Source organism: Schistocerca piceifrons, chromosome 2 (genome assembly GCF_021461385.2).
Source record: "Schistocerca piceifrons isolate TAMUIC-IGC-003096 chromosome 2, iqSchPice1.1, whole genome shotgun sequence".
NCBI classification, from domain to species: Eukaryota; Metazoa; Arthropoda; class Insecta; order Orthoptera; family Acrididae; genus Schistocerca; species Schistocerca piceifrons.
Window position 1 is genome coordinate 1,051,942,912 of NC_060139.1, and position 13,628 is coordinate 1,051,956,539.

The window sequence follows — 13,628 nt, forward strand, 5'->3', positions numbered from 1 at the left end:
GTGTACCGAAGTTACAGCAGTTTCATCATTTGTTACTAGTATGATGTTTCGCAGATCTTCCACGTCTGGATTATTCGTGCTTTCAAGGTTTTGTAGTTATAACACAGATCCGTGTAAAAGCTTACACGGTACTATGATTCAGTAGCCAGTAATTCATATACCATTACAAGCCACAGGCTTGTGTACGAATGTATCCAGCAGCTATGAAGTCACCTCGAGACTAGAACACATACCTTGATTGGAGGGAGCCGTGCTCGACGAATGTCGCTGGGCTCAGCTTGCAGCGGAGATGGCGGAGCGGCCTCTTTTGATTTGCGGCTGCTGGCTGAAGGACGTCCGCCACGAGACGGCCGTGTCTGCCCCTGTGAAAAACAGGAACTTTGATCATTGGTCGCTGAACATTCTGCGTCGAGCTTTTTGGTTGAGTGATAGGAACTACACTCCTGGAAATTGAAATAAGAACACCGTGAATTCATTGTCCCAGGAAGGGGAAACTTTAATGACACATTCCTGGGGTCAGATACATCACATGATCACACTGACAGAACCACAGGCACATAGACACAGGCAACAGAGCATGCACAATGTCGGCACTAGTACAGTGTATATCCACCTTTCGCAGCAATGCAGGCTGCTATTCTCCCATGGAGACTATCGTAGAGATGCTGGATGTAGTCCTGTGGAACGGCTTGCCATGCCATTTCCATCTGGCGCCTCAGTTGGACCAGCGTTCGTGCTGGACGTGCAGACCGCGTGAGACGACGCTTCATCCAGTCCCAAACATGCTCAATGGGGGACAGATCCGGAGATCTTGCTGGCCAGGGCAGTTGACTTACACCTTCTAGAGCACGTTGGGTGGCACGGGATACATGCGGACGTGCATTGTCCTGTTGGAACAGCAAGTTCCCTTGCCGGTCTAGGAATGGTAGAACGATGGGTTCGATGACGGTTTGGATGTACCGTGCACTATTCAGTGTCCCCTCTACGATCACCAGTGCTGTACGGCCAGTGTAGGAGATCGCTCCCCACACCATGATGCCGGGTGTTGGCCATGTGTGCCTCGGTCGTATGCAGTCCTGATTGTGGCGCTCACCTGCACGGCGCCAAACACGCATACGACCATCATTGGCACCAAGGCAGAAGCGACTCTCATCGCTGAAGACGACACGTCTCCATTCGTCCCTCCATTCACGCCTGTCGCGACGCCACTGGAGACGGGCTGCACGATGTTGGGGCGTGAGCGGAAGACGGCCTAACGGTGTGCGGGACCGTAGCCCAGCTTCATGGAGACGGTTGCGAATGGTCCTCGCCGATACCCCAGGAGCAACAGTGTCCCTAATTTGCTGGGAAGTGGCGGTGCGGTCCCCTACGGCACTGCGTAGGATCCTACGGTCTTGGCGTGCATCCGTGCGTCGCTGCGGTCCGGTCCCACGTCGACGGGCACGTGCACCTTCCGCCGACCACTGACGACAACATCGATGTACTCTGGAGACCTCACGCCCCACGTGTTGAGCAATTCGGCGGTACGTCCACCCGGCCTCCCGCATGCCCACTATACGCCCTCGCTCAAAGTCCGCCAACTGCACATACGGTTCACGTCCACGCTGTCACGGCATGCTACCAGTGTTAAAGACTGCGATGGAGCTCCGTATGCCACGGCAAACTGGCTGACACTGACGGCGGCGGTGCACAAATGCTGCGCAGCTAGCACCATTCGACGGCCAGCACCGCGGTTCCTGGTGTGTCCGCTGTGCCGTGCGTGTGATCATTGCTTGTACAGCCCTCTCGCAGTGTCCGGAGCAAGTATGGTGGGTCTGACACACCGGTGTCAATGTGTTCTTTTTTCCATTTCCAGGAGTGGATATTAAAATGTTGCAGAGAGTGGGTTGTAGAGTAGGGAACATGGGGGAACTATGTCACGAGACAAATGAAAGGTAACATCTTTTAGATGCGTGACAATCTTTATTAAATGTTTAAGTATCAAGAAAGAGTGACGTACACATCCAAAACTAAACTGGTACGATGAAGATAGCCAGAAAGACATTGGTAGTAGGTATAAAAACAAATATGCAATTTGGTTTCCATAATATTTCCAGAATTTCCCTATAATTCTTAAATCCAACACAAAAAATTGTACGACTTTCACATTCAAGATAGCCAACAGCCTTGCCGCAGTGCCAACAATGATTCCCGTCACATCACCGAAGTTAAATGCTCGGCAAGCTCTTGGATGGGTGACTGTCTGGGTCTGCCGAGTGGTGTTGCCAAGCGGGGTGCACCCAGTCCTTTTGAGGCCTATTGAGGAGTTACTTGATTGAGATGTACAGATTTTGGTCACGAAAACTGACGACGGATGGGAGAGTGGCGTGCCGATCACATGCCGCTCCACAGCTGCATCCAGTGTCGCCTGTCGGCTGAGAATGACCCAGCAGTCTACCGGTACCGTTGGGCCTTCTGAGGCCTGTTCGGACTGAGTTTAGTTTTTTTCCACATTAATGATCGCAATATCCATGCTAACAAACCCTGGGTCATCTAATGTCGATTGGCCTAGCGCCTCCTCTGTAGGTGATGGTAACAACATTTTTCGTTGGGGGATAAAAACGAATTTCACTCTATTGTTCGACTTCTGCAGAAAGTCTAAGAACAGTGTAGTTCATCAGTGTTGGAAATTACTGCTACGTCTCTATTTCAACGCAGTACCCCAACTGAGAAAATGCTCAATCCAATAGAGTTGGAAGTACAATGAGATCAAACCTGAGAAGATGCAGAAGGATGTGGTACGAAGGACAGGAATAGAATTGTAATGACTCCCAATGGACCTTTTGTATGGTTCGTCTATGAGAATCACTCCAAATACCGTTTCATCTATTACTCTCAATCTTGCCACTGGTTGTACTTTAAAATGATGTATGCGGTCGATCTTTCAGAGCTGCATCTTCACAACTCTTAATACAGTTTACCTTTCTAGGTATAACCACACCACTTACTAAGTAGTCTATCCATTTGTGTTACGTCTTAACCACTTTCCTGTAGCAACTACACGCTCTCTCTCCTACTCGCTCTCTAGATACCTGGCATCAAAATTATATCTGCACTTCAAGGGCACCATAGGTTCTTCCCATGTGTATGCCCGACGTAATAATGACTACTACTGAACTCTAACACATCCCAGACAGGTACGCACTGTGGATCTCATAAAATCTCTGTTAGATCGTCCTGTACTACCAAACAAAGTCGTCTTTTACCCTGCTTATCACTTTAGTCTGTTAGAGACATACTTTATAACGGGTACTGCTTGAAGTAGGGCTTTTCACCAGGTGACACTGCCTTGCACACATGATAATGTGTGGCACTGATCAGCTAGGCGCCAGGTTCTAATATGTACACTACTGTAGATTATACCGTCAGTATACCTGTGCCGGTATATGATTTTGTTTTTCTATTTAACATGCCTAGGCGAACCAAATGAAAGATGAATTTCATTCGGAAATACAGAAGACACAAACCAACATTAAAGAAAACTTCGGCTGTAACAATGGCAAATGACTAGTTGGTTGTTATGAGAAATTGGACAACCAAATTTCAATAAATTCTCATAAATATGGTACTTAAAGTTCGTCCATTGTGATTTTTTATTCACATAATTCATTGTTTTCAAATATTTCTAGCGTAAGGACTTATTTTTAAAATCATACATACTATAAAAAATTTTGTTCTAAAAATGCGTCAATAGTTACTTAACACTATTTACTTACAAACTGAGTACTCTTAACATCAATTACCACTGGGTTACCAGTGTTTACTTGCTCGAAAAGCTAACGAAATGTCTCTGTGAAATCTTTCAAAAATACCAATTTAAAAGATAAGTTTATGGTACTAAGATTTGCATCACACTTTTTGAAATAATGAAGTATAACAAACTCAGATATCAAACTATGATTAAGCACAATGTTATGGATGGGCTTTACTGTCATGTAAATTACTGCTAGGTCTCTGTTTCACGGAGTTCCCCAACTGTGTCTCTGGTTCATAGAGAAAATGATCAGCCCAATAGAGTTGAAAGTACAACGAGATCAAACCTGAGAAGATGCAGAAGGATGTGGTACGAAGGACAGGATACAACTCAATATTGTTTACTTCGTTAAACATTTATTCACATTTACCTGATTAGCAACAACCTTAGAAGCTTATTTGCATTCACGAACATATTCAGGATTATTGTCTGAGTTGTAAATATCCACATCATCATCATATTTGTGCAAATTGTCCGTGGAAATCATTTTCCTGGCACGAACACGGCACATATTACCGCTAGTAGCTGCCATGTTTTTGGCACTTATCTCTGTTTACGTGCACAAATAATGACAAAGAATCCATTAGTGAGAATCTGAAATTAGAGGCAGAGTTGATTTTTCTCGGTTTATCATGGAGCTATCGACTACTGTGAATGATGTACATCACTTACCCTGTTTTACATTCAGTAACTATGTTCCGCATCGAGTGTCCCTTATCACTGTTTACAGCCAGAATCTTAAAAATTCAAATTAAAAAAGGAAACGAAAATGTGACATTAAATTAGTAAAGAAAGATGGTTAAACTCTTTCGACATAACATAAGAAATTATAGCCATGTACACTAAAATACACTGAAAATCTAATCATCCTCCAAACCAAAAACAAGGTGCACTAAAGCCTATGTTATATGAAGTTAAAGGAATCTCACACGGTGAAAGAAACCATGACTACGAAATGTATGAACAGTGGATATAACATGTAGGCAGCAGATAACTGGTTTACAGTGCCAGTTTAGAGATAAGGAGTCCAACAATCAACTGATTTACAAACAATAAGTTTCTGTACACATTTTAACTTAGTTGGTTTTAAATATGGGTGCAGGGTGTCCCAGTGACTGATTAGTTCGTGGCTGGGAGCCACTGACATAGATAGTTCAGTCGATTAAGTACTGCTTGCGAAAGGCAGCGGTCCAGGTTTCAGTCCTGGTCTGCCCCGCTGTCTTGACAATCTCGACGTTCCACAGCTGCAGACCTCTAACGATGAACACTACTAATATTGGCGTGTGGTTGGGGATTCGTCAGCAACTGTTATTAGACAACATCCGCAGAATTTGAATAGTTGCACAGTGAATATGACAGCGATAAATTACGGTGGTGTGTTAATCTGTACCTTGGGCGGCGATTCTGCCGGTGGTTTGGGCTTCGCCGGCTCCTTGCTGTGTCGCAGTGCCGACTCAACCGCTGCGGGAGGCCACTCCGTAGACGGCTGGTATCGCGTGTACAGCTGCTCCGACAGGCCGCCGGGCCGATCCTAACAATGGGCCAAGCATTGAGAGGCATTATTCGAACGAATTTCTATCCAGCTAATTATTCTAATGAATAAATATTACAAAAAATATTTACGCACAAATATCCGCAGGTAAAAAGACTGGAGTGTTGTTGTAGACCCCTTTCTAAAATCTTGGCTACGGTAACAGACTAATCCGTAGCGCAGCCTGATATCACAATCTGCATAAAATTTAACGCACTTTGCCATATTTCACTCATTATTCGTTATAAAAACTAAACATGCAAAGTAAATTCAGAATACCTATATTAGATACTGCACAATCCTCCCAAGAGTATTTACGAAAATATATGAAACGAAAACTACGGAGACACAAGGGAGGGGGTTCACTACCTATTACTGATAAAGGGACTATTCCTCTCTGAAAACAAAATAGTAGTTTGTTATTTATTACCACTAACTTTTACTAGCGAATAACGTAGACCACCACCGCATTGTTTTTGTTTACTTCTCCATCAGCTCACTCCGTCCCCCCCCCCCCCCTTCCTCTCTCTCACGTATAACCCTGTTTTTCCTTGTGGTTGAATGAGGATTCTGCTTGAGAAATTATTTACAATCCTTTATACACCACAAAAAAGTAAATAAAAATGCTACATAGGCAAATGCTCCCAGCATTTCACTACTACCGCGTACCAATTCAACTCACTCTCTACTTACCAGTATTTCCTTTCGAGAAAGTGTCGAGAGACGATTTGAAGGGTTTCGTCGCCACTCTGTACCATAATGAGAACACGCAGCTATTGCAGTAATGCCTTAGTCACGACGTAAAAACAAATGCTTAATCTTTATTGCTATTCATGTCGAATGGAGGCTTACAATGAACATCAAACACAGAGCAGTCAAGGAAATGCCGATTAAGCGGCTGACGAGTCAGAGAATAAAGTTAAAAAAAATTCATTTTACAATTTTGAATCAGACGCGGGAGTTGAAACTGTCGTAGATACGTAACACCAATTCCCAAAAACTGGAGCAGAATTTATTAAGGACTGCTTGTTTTAAACGTCTTAGATCGTTATTCTGAAATAAGGGGGTTTTCGGTAGATATAACCCACCGCTTTCCCATTCGGCATCTACTGAACATCTTATATTTTCATGTGGCATTCACGACTAACGAATAATAATTTCTATCGGTATTTATTATTCCAGATGGAGACGAATAAGTGCCATATTTATGGGCACAATTATAAGTTAGTTGAGAGGTTTTAATTATTTACTTGAATAAATTTTCTAGCCCAATCTAGACCTAATATTTACGAGTGATAAACTACGTAAAATCTTGTCAACAGTGTGGCCGTGCGGTTCTAGGCACGGCAGTCTGGAACCGCGTGACCCCTACGGTCGCAGGTTCGTATCCTGCCTCGGGCATGAATGTGTGTGATGTCCTTAGGTTGGTTAGGTTTAAGTAGTTCTAAGTCTAGGACGATCTTCGACTATGACGATCTTCGACGACTAAGTCGAAGAGAAAATCCCAACACCCAATCCCTAATCCAGTTCCTTCCCACATAACACCAATCTTCTCGCCTACCTCAGGCAAGTACCAGACACACTCACAACAATCATCAAATTATCACAGACACCATAAAAACTATAGAAAAATCACACACACACGTTCACAGGGGAGTAAAAGCCGAAAGGCTACAAACTCCCCCTCACACTTCCCCAAAGATGGGAAAGTAATAGATGAGAGCAGCAGCAGCAGCAGTTCTAAGTTCTAGGGGACTGATGACCTCAAAAGTTAAGTCCCATAGTGCTCAGAGCCATTTGAACCATTTTGAACCAAGTGATTGAGGACTTGCTTTAAGTATGGATTTCTCAAGTGAGGGCAAGATAAGAACACTGGATATGGCAGGATACAACTTGAATAGGGACTGGGCATATGACATAGCTGGTGATCAAGACAGGATAGCTCTACAGACTTGTTCCACCAATGTGCACTCTGTTAAATTCTTCTGACGCTGAGGTGGACCATGTCTTATTAGTGCTCTAAAGCATATTAATGCACAGCTGAGGATGTAGCTGATGACAGGTGCCATTGGGCATGTTGTGGTGGAACTGAAGGAACTGTAGATATGAGTGCTGTGTGACCTACTGGACATGTTAAGGAAATAGGGTGGAAAAGAGATAGGAAGGAAATAATGACTTTGAGTCACACAAGGCATTCTACGGGTGTGACAGCTGTTTGATAAAAGAGTTTCAGTGCGGATGCACAACGAACATTTGAACTACTATGGGAATCAGAAATCTGCAAGTAGGAGATTAATGAGTGTGGGTCGTTATGGTGTGGTGTGCAGTAAATTAGGAATTTGGGCCTGACAAAAAGTGTGTCCACATGGCCGATGCAGTTAAGGCAGTTGCTCTGGAGAAGCAGAGCATGCAGGTTTGAGTGCCAGTCCAGCAGAAATTTTTAACTCTCACTGTTCCATAGACACAATGCCTTGTGTGGCTGTAAGTCATTATTTACCTTCTGTCTCTTTCCCATCCCATTTCCTTTCCATCCCTTTCACCCCAGTTATTCATGTACACCTGAAGAAGACTGGGAAGGGAAAGTACACTGAGCTTATTAGTGAATGCATAATTGCCTGGGTCTCGGGTCATACATGGTCAAATACCTACTGTCAGTAGTAGGACGACTAGGACTTTTTAGATTACATCCAGACAAGCTTAAAAATGTCCCTATAAGTTTGGAAATTTCAGATACGAAGTGCACTTTGTGAGGCCTGACTTATCCTGTCACACGGTATAAAATACGTGACACTTTAGTGAAATAGCATACTGAATACTAGTAACATACATTTTTATCACTAACAAATAACATTTGCTATGTTTTCAATAACATTTGCTATGCTTTCAACTACCCACTTTCAACTACTTTTTCAAAGTTAATCAAACATTTTAGCTACCCCAAGTTAGGGTTAAAATTTTATCATGCTATACAAAACGTTTATCATCATGTGTTGATAATGTTAACTCATGGTGTCACACAGTAAAAACTGTATGACACTTCACACCATGCATTGCCATGTTATAGACAAATTGTAACAAATTACTCCTATACATCACTATGTTACAGCAAAATTGTAACAAATTGCCCCCTACATCACCCTTTTGCAGCATGGAAGCTCAAACAGGACAAAATAGGTATCATTCACAAGAAAAATACTGAGACATGTAGCTCAGTATACTACAAAACACTACATTATCATAATACACATACAACTTTTTTGTTTGGATGTTGAGTGAGACAGAGTGTTTTCACGTTCTTTGTTATAAGCAAAGCTATACTGTGGATCACAATCAATTGCCTGTTTCGCTACTTCTATTGATGTACAAACGATCACACAAAAATTGGAAATGAGCGTTGGCTCATTGGCCGGGAGGCCCCTTGCGAGGCAGGTCCGGCTGCCTTGGTGCAGGTCTTATTACATTTGATGCCACATTGGGCGGCCTGCGCGCCGGATGGGGATGAAATGATAATGAAGACAACACAACACCCAGTCCCTGAGCGGAGAAAATCCCAGACCCAGCCGGGAATCGAACCTGGGCCCGTAGGACGGCAATCCGTCATGCTGACCACCCAACTATCGGAGCAGACACAGCCTCAAGGTAACTGTACTTATGTATCACATACTGGTTTGTCAAGGGTTCAAGCATATTTGTTTTTTAAATTGTTGAACAAAAACATACATTTGATATGCTGGTAATGGGGGCAGTGTCAGTCCACATGTCAATTGACTCTTATTGCCCCAAAAAGTATTAACATCCACCATCCATTTTGGATAATAGCACTCAACATAACTGGGAGTAGTGACTGCCATCCATGTCAAGTGACCCTCATTACCATGAATAGTGTCCACTATACATTTTGGGAAATGATAGTCACCATGATCAGGGGTAACAGCAATCGCCATTTGCCAAGTGACTCCCATTACCCTAATAGTAGCCATTTCATGTTTTTTCCTATATTTCAGATGGTTAAAAAGATAGAAGGATACCAGACAAAGTTAAATGAACTGCAGGAAACATGGAAGAAGCAAAGCAAGTTCTTGTTGAAAATCTATTAAATAGAAAGGTTGCTAAAAATTTTAAAACACCTTTTAGCACACTGTAAATCAGATTAAAGTGTGGAACTGGATCAAGTCCAAGCTTACGAAGGAAATGTGACTGTCCTCCTGCACACAAAGAAGCTGTCACTGACCATGTTAAAACATCTGAAGCTACATTCAATTATTCAGATCCTTGTCCTAGCCATTTTTACATATATTGCTGAAGAGATCTTGAATACTTATATATGGTACCACTCATTAAATTCAATAAACTATGAATGTTATCCGATATTTTATATATGAATACAAACAACACTTTATTTATCCAAAAATGTAATTATTTACACTTGGATGTAAATAATTCAAAGAGAAAAACTATATTTTAGTTTCACCAGAATATCATTTCTTGGCTTTAATGACTATCTCACAAACACGAGGCATGCACTCAGTAAGTTTCAGAAGTATTGTGAGATGAAATTCATGAAGCATGAACTTCAACTTCCCATCAGTATTATTACTAATGAAGGTGGATTACAATTAGGAAGTTGCAAACATGGCAATCTGTTTCCAGATACAATTAGATGTACCATATCTGCTCCACCCTGTCCTCTTTATGAAAATGGTCTCAAGTTTAAGATGTATACCACTCATTACTTTCAATAAACCTAATAATTGCCATCTAATTATCTGTAGTTACCATACCATGGCTGTGTAAGCTGGTAAACAAGTCAGGTTTATGTGTTTGTTTTTATCTACATGCAATATTATCCAGAAGAGTGTTGTGTACATACAGAATAGTTTCTGAACTGGTATGTTTGTTTGTTTGTTTGTTTATGTATGTCATCAATGAACACCCATTCCATACTTCACTCTTGTCCCTGTGGTGTTGTGATGTCCACAGTGTACTTCAAGCAATGGCACAATACATCTACATGGTTATGGCACTTCTATTCCTCAGTGACAGTTGACAGCATACATTGTGAAAATAGAAGGGTACATGGACTAGAGACACTGATACTGCATACTTCAGTATCATATGATTCCATGTGAATGCCACCTAAAAGGGAAAAAGTCCACATTACAATAGGACAATGATCCTAAACAACAGTACATTGCATCAAAGGAAAGCCAGAAGATTCTGAAAGACATGGTGTAGCTAAAGCCCTTACTGTAATTCTGTTGAAATGCCCTGGGATGAAATGGACATACACACCCAGAAAGTTCACATAACAAGCATAGTCAATCTCTGGATTGTTGTAAGGGATTTACAGCATCATATAGACTCGCAATACCTATGAAAACTTATAGCTGCATGCCTCAAGTTTGTAAGCCAGCACTAAATCCAAGAGAGGATACTTTTATAAAAGCAAAATATAGTTTTTTGTTTGTATTGTATATGTTTAAGTGTAAGTAATTACATTTTTGGAAAAATAAAGTTTTATTTTATTTATATTTGAAATACCAGACAACAGTCATAGTTTATTGAATTTAATGAGTGGAACCATATATCTGCATTCCAAATCTCATCAGCAAAGTATGTATAAATTGCTAGGACAGGAATCTGAAAACTTGAATAATACTGGATATTTCATATCTGCAAGTAAGGAGATGTTATATCGTCTGGTGAAGTGCTACCATTTTTTATTTTTATTTTTGATGACATTGTCTGTGGTAAGCAAGAACACATTAAGGGATATTTTTCCATGGGTCACAGTTATGGTGTAGATAGCTTTTATTATGCCAAACATATAGTAAAATTCTGGAACAGTTAGAGACAAAACTAATGTAATTATTCGTTCAAGACAAAGATTGGGCCATGAATTAGTGATCATGCTAACTTTGATATAAGTCTGAATGTGTCCCTCAAAATGTGTAAATATGTATGCAGTAATGATGCATACAGGTTTCTAGCTATAAACGAAGGTGTTGATAAAATAGCAGGTGTTATCATATTAATTTTGATAACTACACTTCTATGGAATAGAGTAATAGATGAGTAAGGAATGAAATTGTAATCTGTATGTTGTATATGTAAAGTGAAATTGTCACTGGAACATATTTGTTGAATATGTATTATAACAGTGTAGTATTTCATAATATATTAAGCTACACATCTCAGTGTGTGTGTGTGTGTGTGTGTGTGTGTGTGTGTGTGTGTGTGTGTGTGTGTGTGTGTGTTCTGTACCTATCATGTCCTGTTTGAACATTCATACTGTTAACTGACACATCTGGAAAACAAGGCCAGCCAACAGTTTCATTAGGTTGCTGTGATGTCACACCAAATGGCCCACAGCAAGAGAGTATATTTGCAACATGGTGACAGAATTTTATTGCAAGTCAATCGATGTTGACCTGTGAATTGCTGAAAGAGTTCTTGTTATTACACATCTCTTTCATCACTGCATGGCATTTGCTTTCTGTCACACTATGGTGAATAAGTGCTTTGTACTAGGCTGCACTGATAAATACTGGACCAGGAAAAAGATTCTGTGCCCAGATTTCCAGAGAACTCTGAGCTGAGGAATTAGTGGGCACATGCTATTTGATGGGAGAAATTCACTCCATCAGAATGTTTCATGGTAAGCACTATCAAGACGCATCAAGAACAAAAAAGTAACGCTAATTTCAGTGTTTATGTGGGGTATGCAACAATAAATTATAACCACAATGGTTCCATTATTGGTGCACATTTTCATTGAAATAGTAACTCCATCAGAATGTTCCGTGGTAAGCACTATCCAGACACATCAAGAACAATAAAGTAATGTTAATTTCAGTGTTTATGTGGGGTATGCAACAATAAATTATAGCCACAATGGCTCCATTATTGGTGCACATTTTCATTGAAATTATCATGCAATTTGTATAGTTTGAATTTTGCATGATTCAATGTGTGTCAACTGAACAGTGGACAAGCTACATAAAATTTTGTGTGACAGTGTGAATAGATTATTTAATTTCAACTCCCTACAGTAACTACAACAGTAATTCCAGCACCTAAAAATACTTATCCCAAAAATTTTCGTGTTTGATGATTAACATTTTCTGCAGATGAATAACAAAATATATTTAAATTAGTGAAAAGTACTAATCTTGCTTTGCTATAAAAGATGTGTGACATACTTTTGCTAATGTGATATTTTTATAGCAAGATGATGTGTAAGTAAAAGTATTTCATTTCACAAATATTACAGAATAATTTTCTTTTCATTCCTTTTCCAGGTTTGTCAAAAACACTTTCTTTAGAGTAACCTGATATTTCGAAGCACTAGAGTTGATCGGAAAACAGGGAAAACATTAACACTTCCTTTGGAGAAACCCAGATTGAAATAAAATACAGTGCCACATTTATTACCGAATGCCAGTTGCTTGAGCTCAGAATAATATGTTCAATGAGAATCCAAAAGTCAAAGAAGACCGAGGCTGGAAGCAGATGCCTTGAGAACAGCTATATGTGAAAGCATACAAGTAGAAACAGCTTCCACACGGATGGAAAAAGAGTTTTGACAATCCTAATGAATAGTGAATGAAATGTGGAACAAAGTTTTGAAAAAAGATTATGTACTGTTCCTGTATTTAAACTTTGCAAAAACTTCACTTGTAATTGTGTATATAGCTGTTTGCAGAAAAGTCCATGTGAAATTGTTTATGAAGGGTGTAGAGATTGTTTCAACACACTTTCAATGAAAGTTAGCAGTGCAACTGAAGTTGACAATTTGCCGAAGTTATGTGCAGAGTTAATTAATCCCAGAAATAGTGATCTAAGCATGCCAGTTATGCACTAAACAGTGTAAGAAGGTTGTTTCACTCCTGAAGGCACACACTGCAATCTCTTTTCAATCTAAGGCTCATAAATTTGATCCAGAGCTTTTGATTTTATTGTGTTATTATTGCACCACATGCTTACAGGGTGTTGTGATCACTGGTTTTGTCATTATGCCTCACCAGAATTCATTGAGGAAGCTTAGCCACCATATAAATGTGAACCCAAGTAAACATGATATCTTATGTCACTTGAAGCATGAAGTTTCACATTTAGAACCACATGAGCTGTTTGTAGTCTTTATGCTAGATGAGACAAACATCAAGCTGTAAATAGATTATAAAGAACAAAATATTTCTTTAATGACTTTGGACACTACTGTTATAGCAACAAGTGCATGTGTTTTTATGTTCCAGAGTATCTTTCTCCTTGCAAAAAGGTTGTGCATGTATTGGCTATAAA

The 13,628-nt window shown here is 40.5% G+C and overlaps 1 protein-coding gene across 1 annotated transcript in view; it reads right to left on the bottom strand.

Moving 5' to 3' along the window:
• Positions 1-209: 209 nt before the first annotated feature.
• Positions 210-13,628, bottom strand: part of LOC124776112 (vegetative cell wall protein gp1-like) — a 180,981-nt gene continuing 167,562 nt past the window's right edge. The window contains exons 5-6 of the mRNA XM_047250954.1: positions 5,184-5,324; positions 210-362 (exon numbers count right to left, since the gene is read on the bottom strand). Of these exons, the coding sequence (XP_047106910.1) occupies positions 210-362; positions 5,184-5,324 (294 nt within the window). The remainder of the gene's footprint in view (positions 363-5,183; positions 5,325-13,628) is intronic.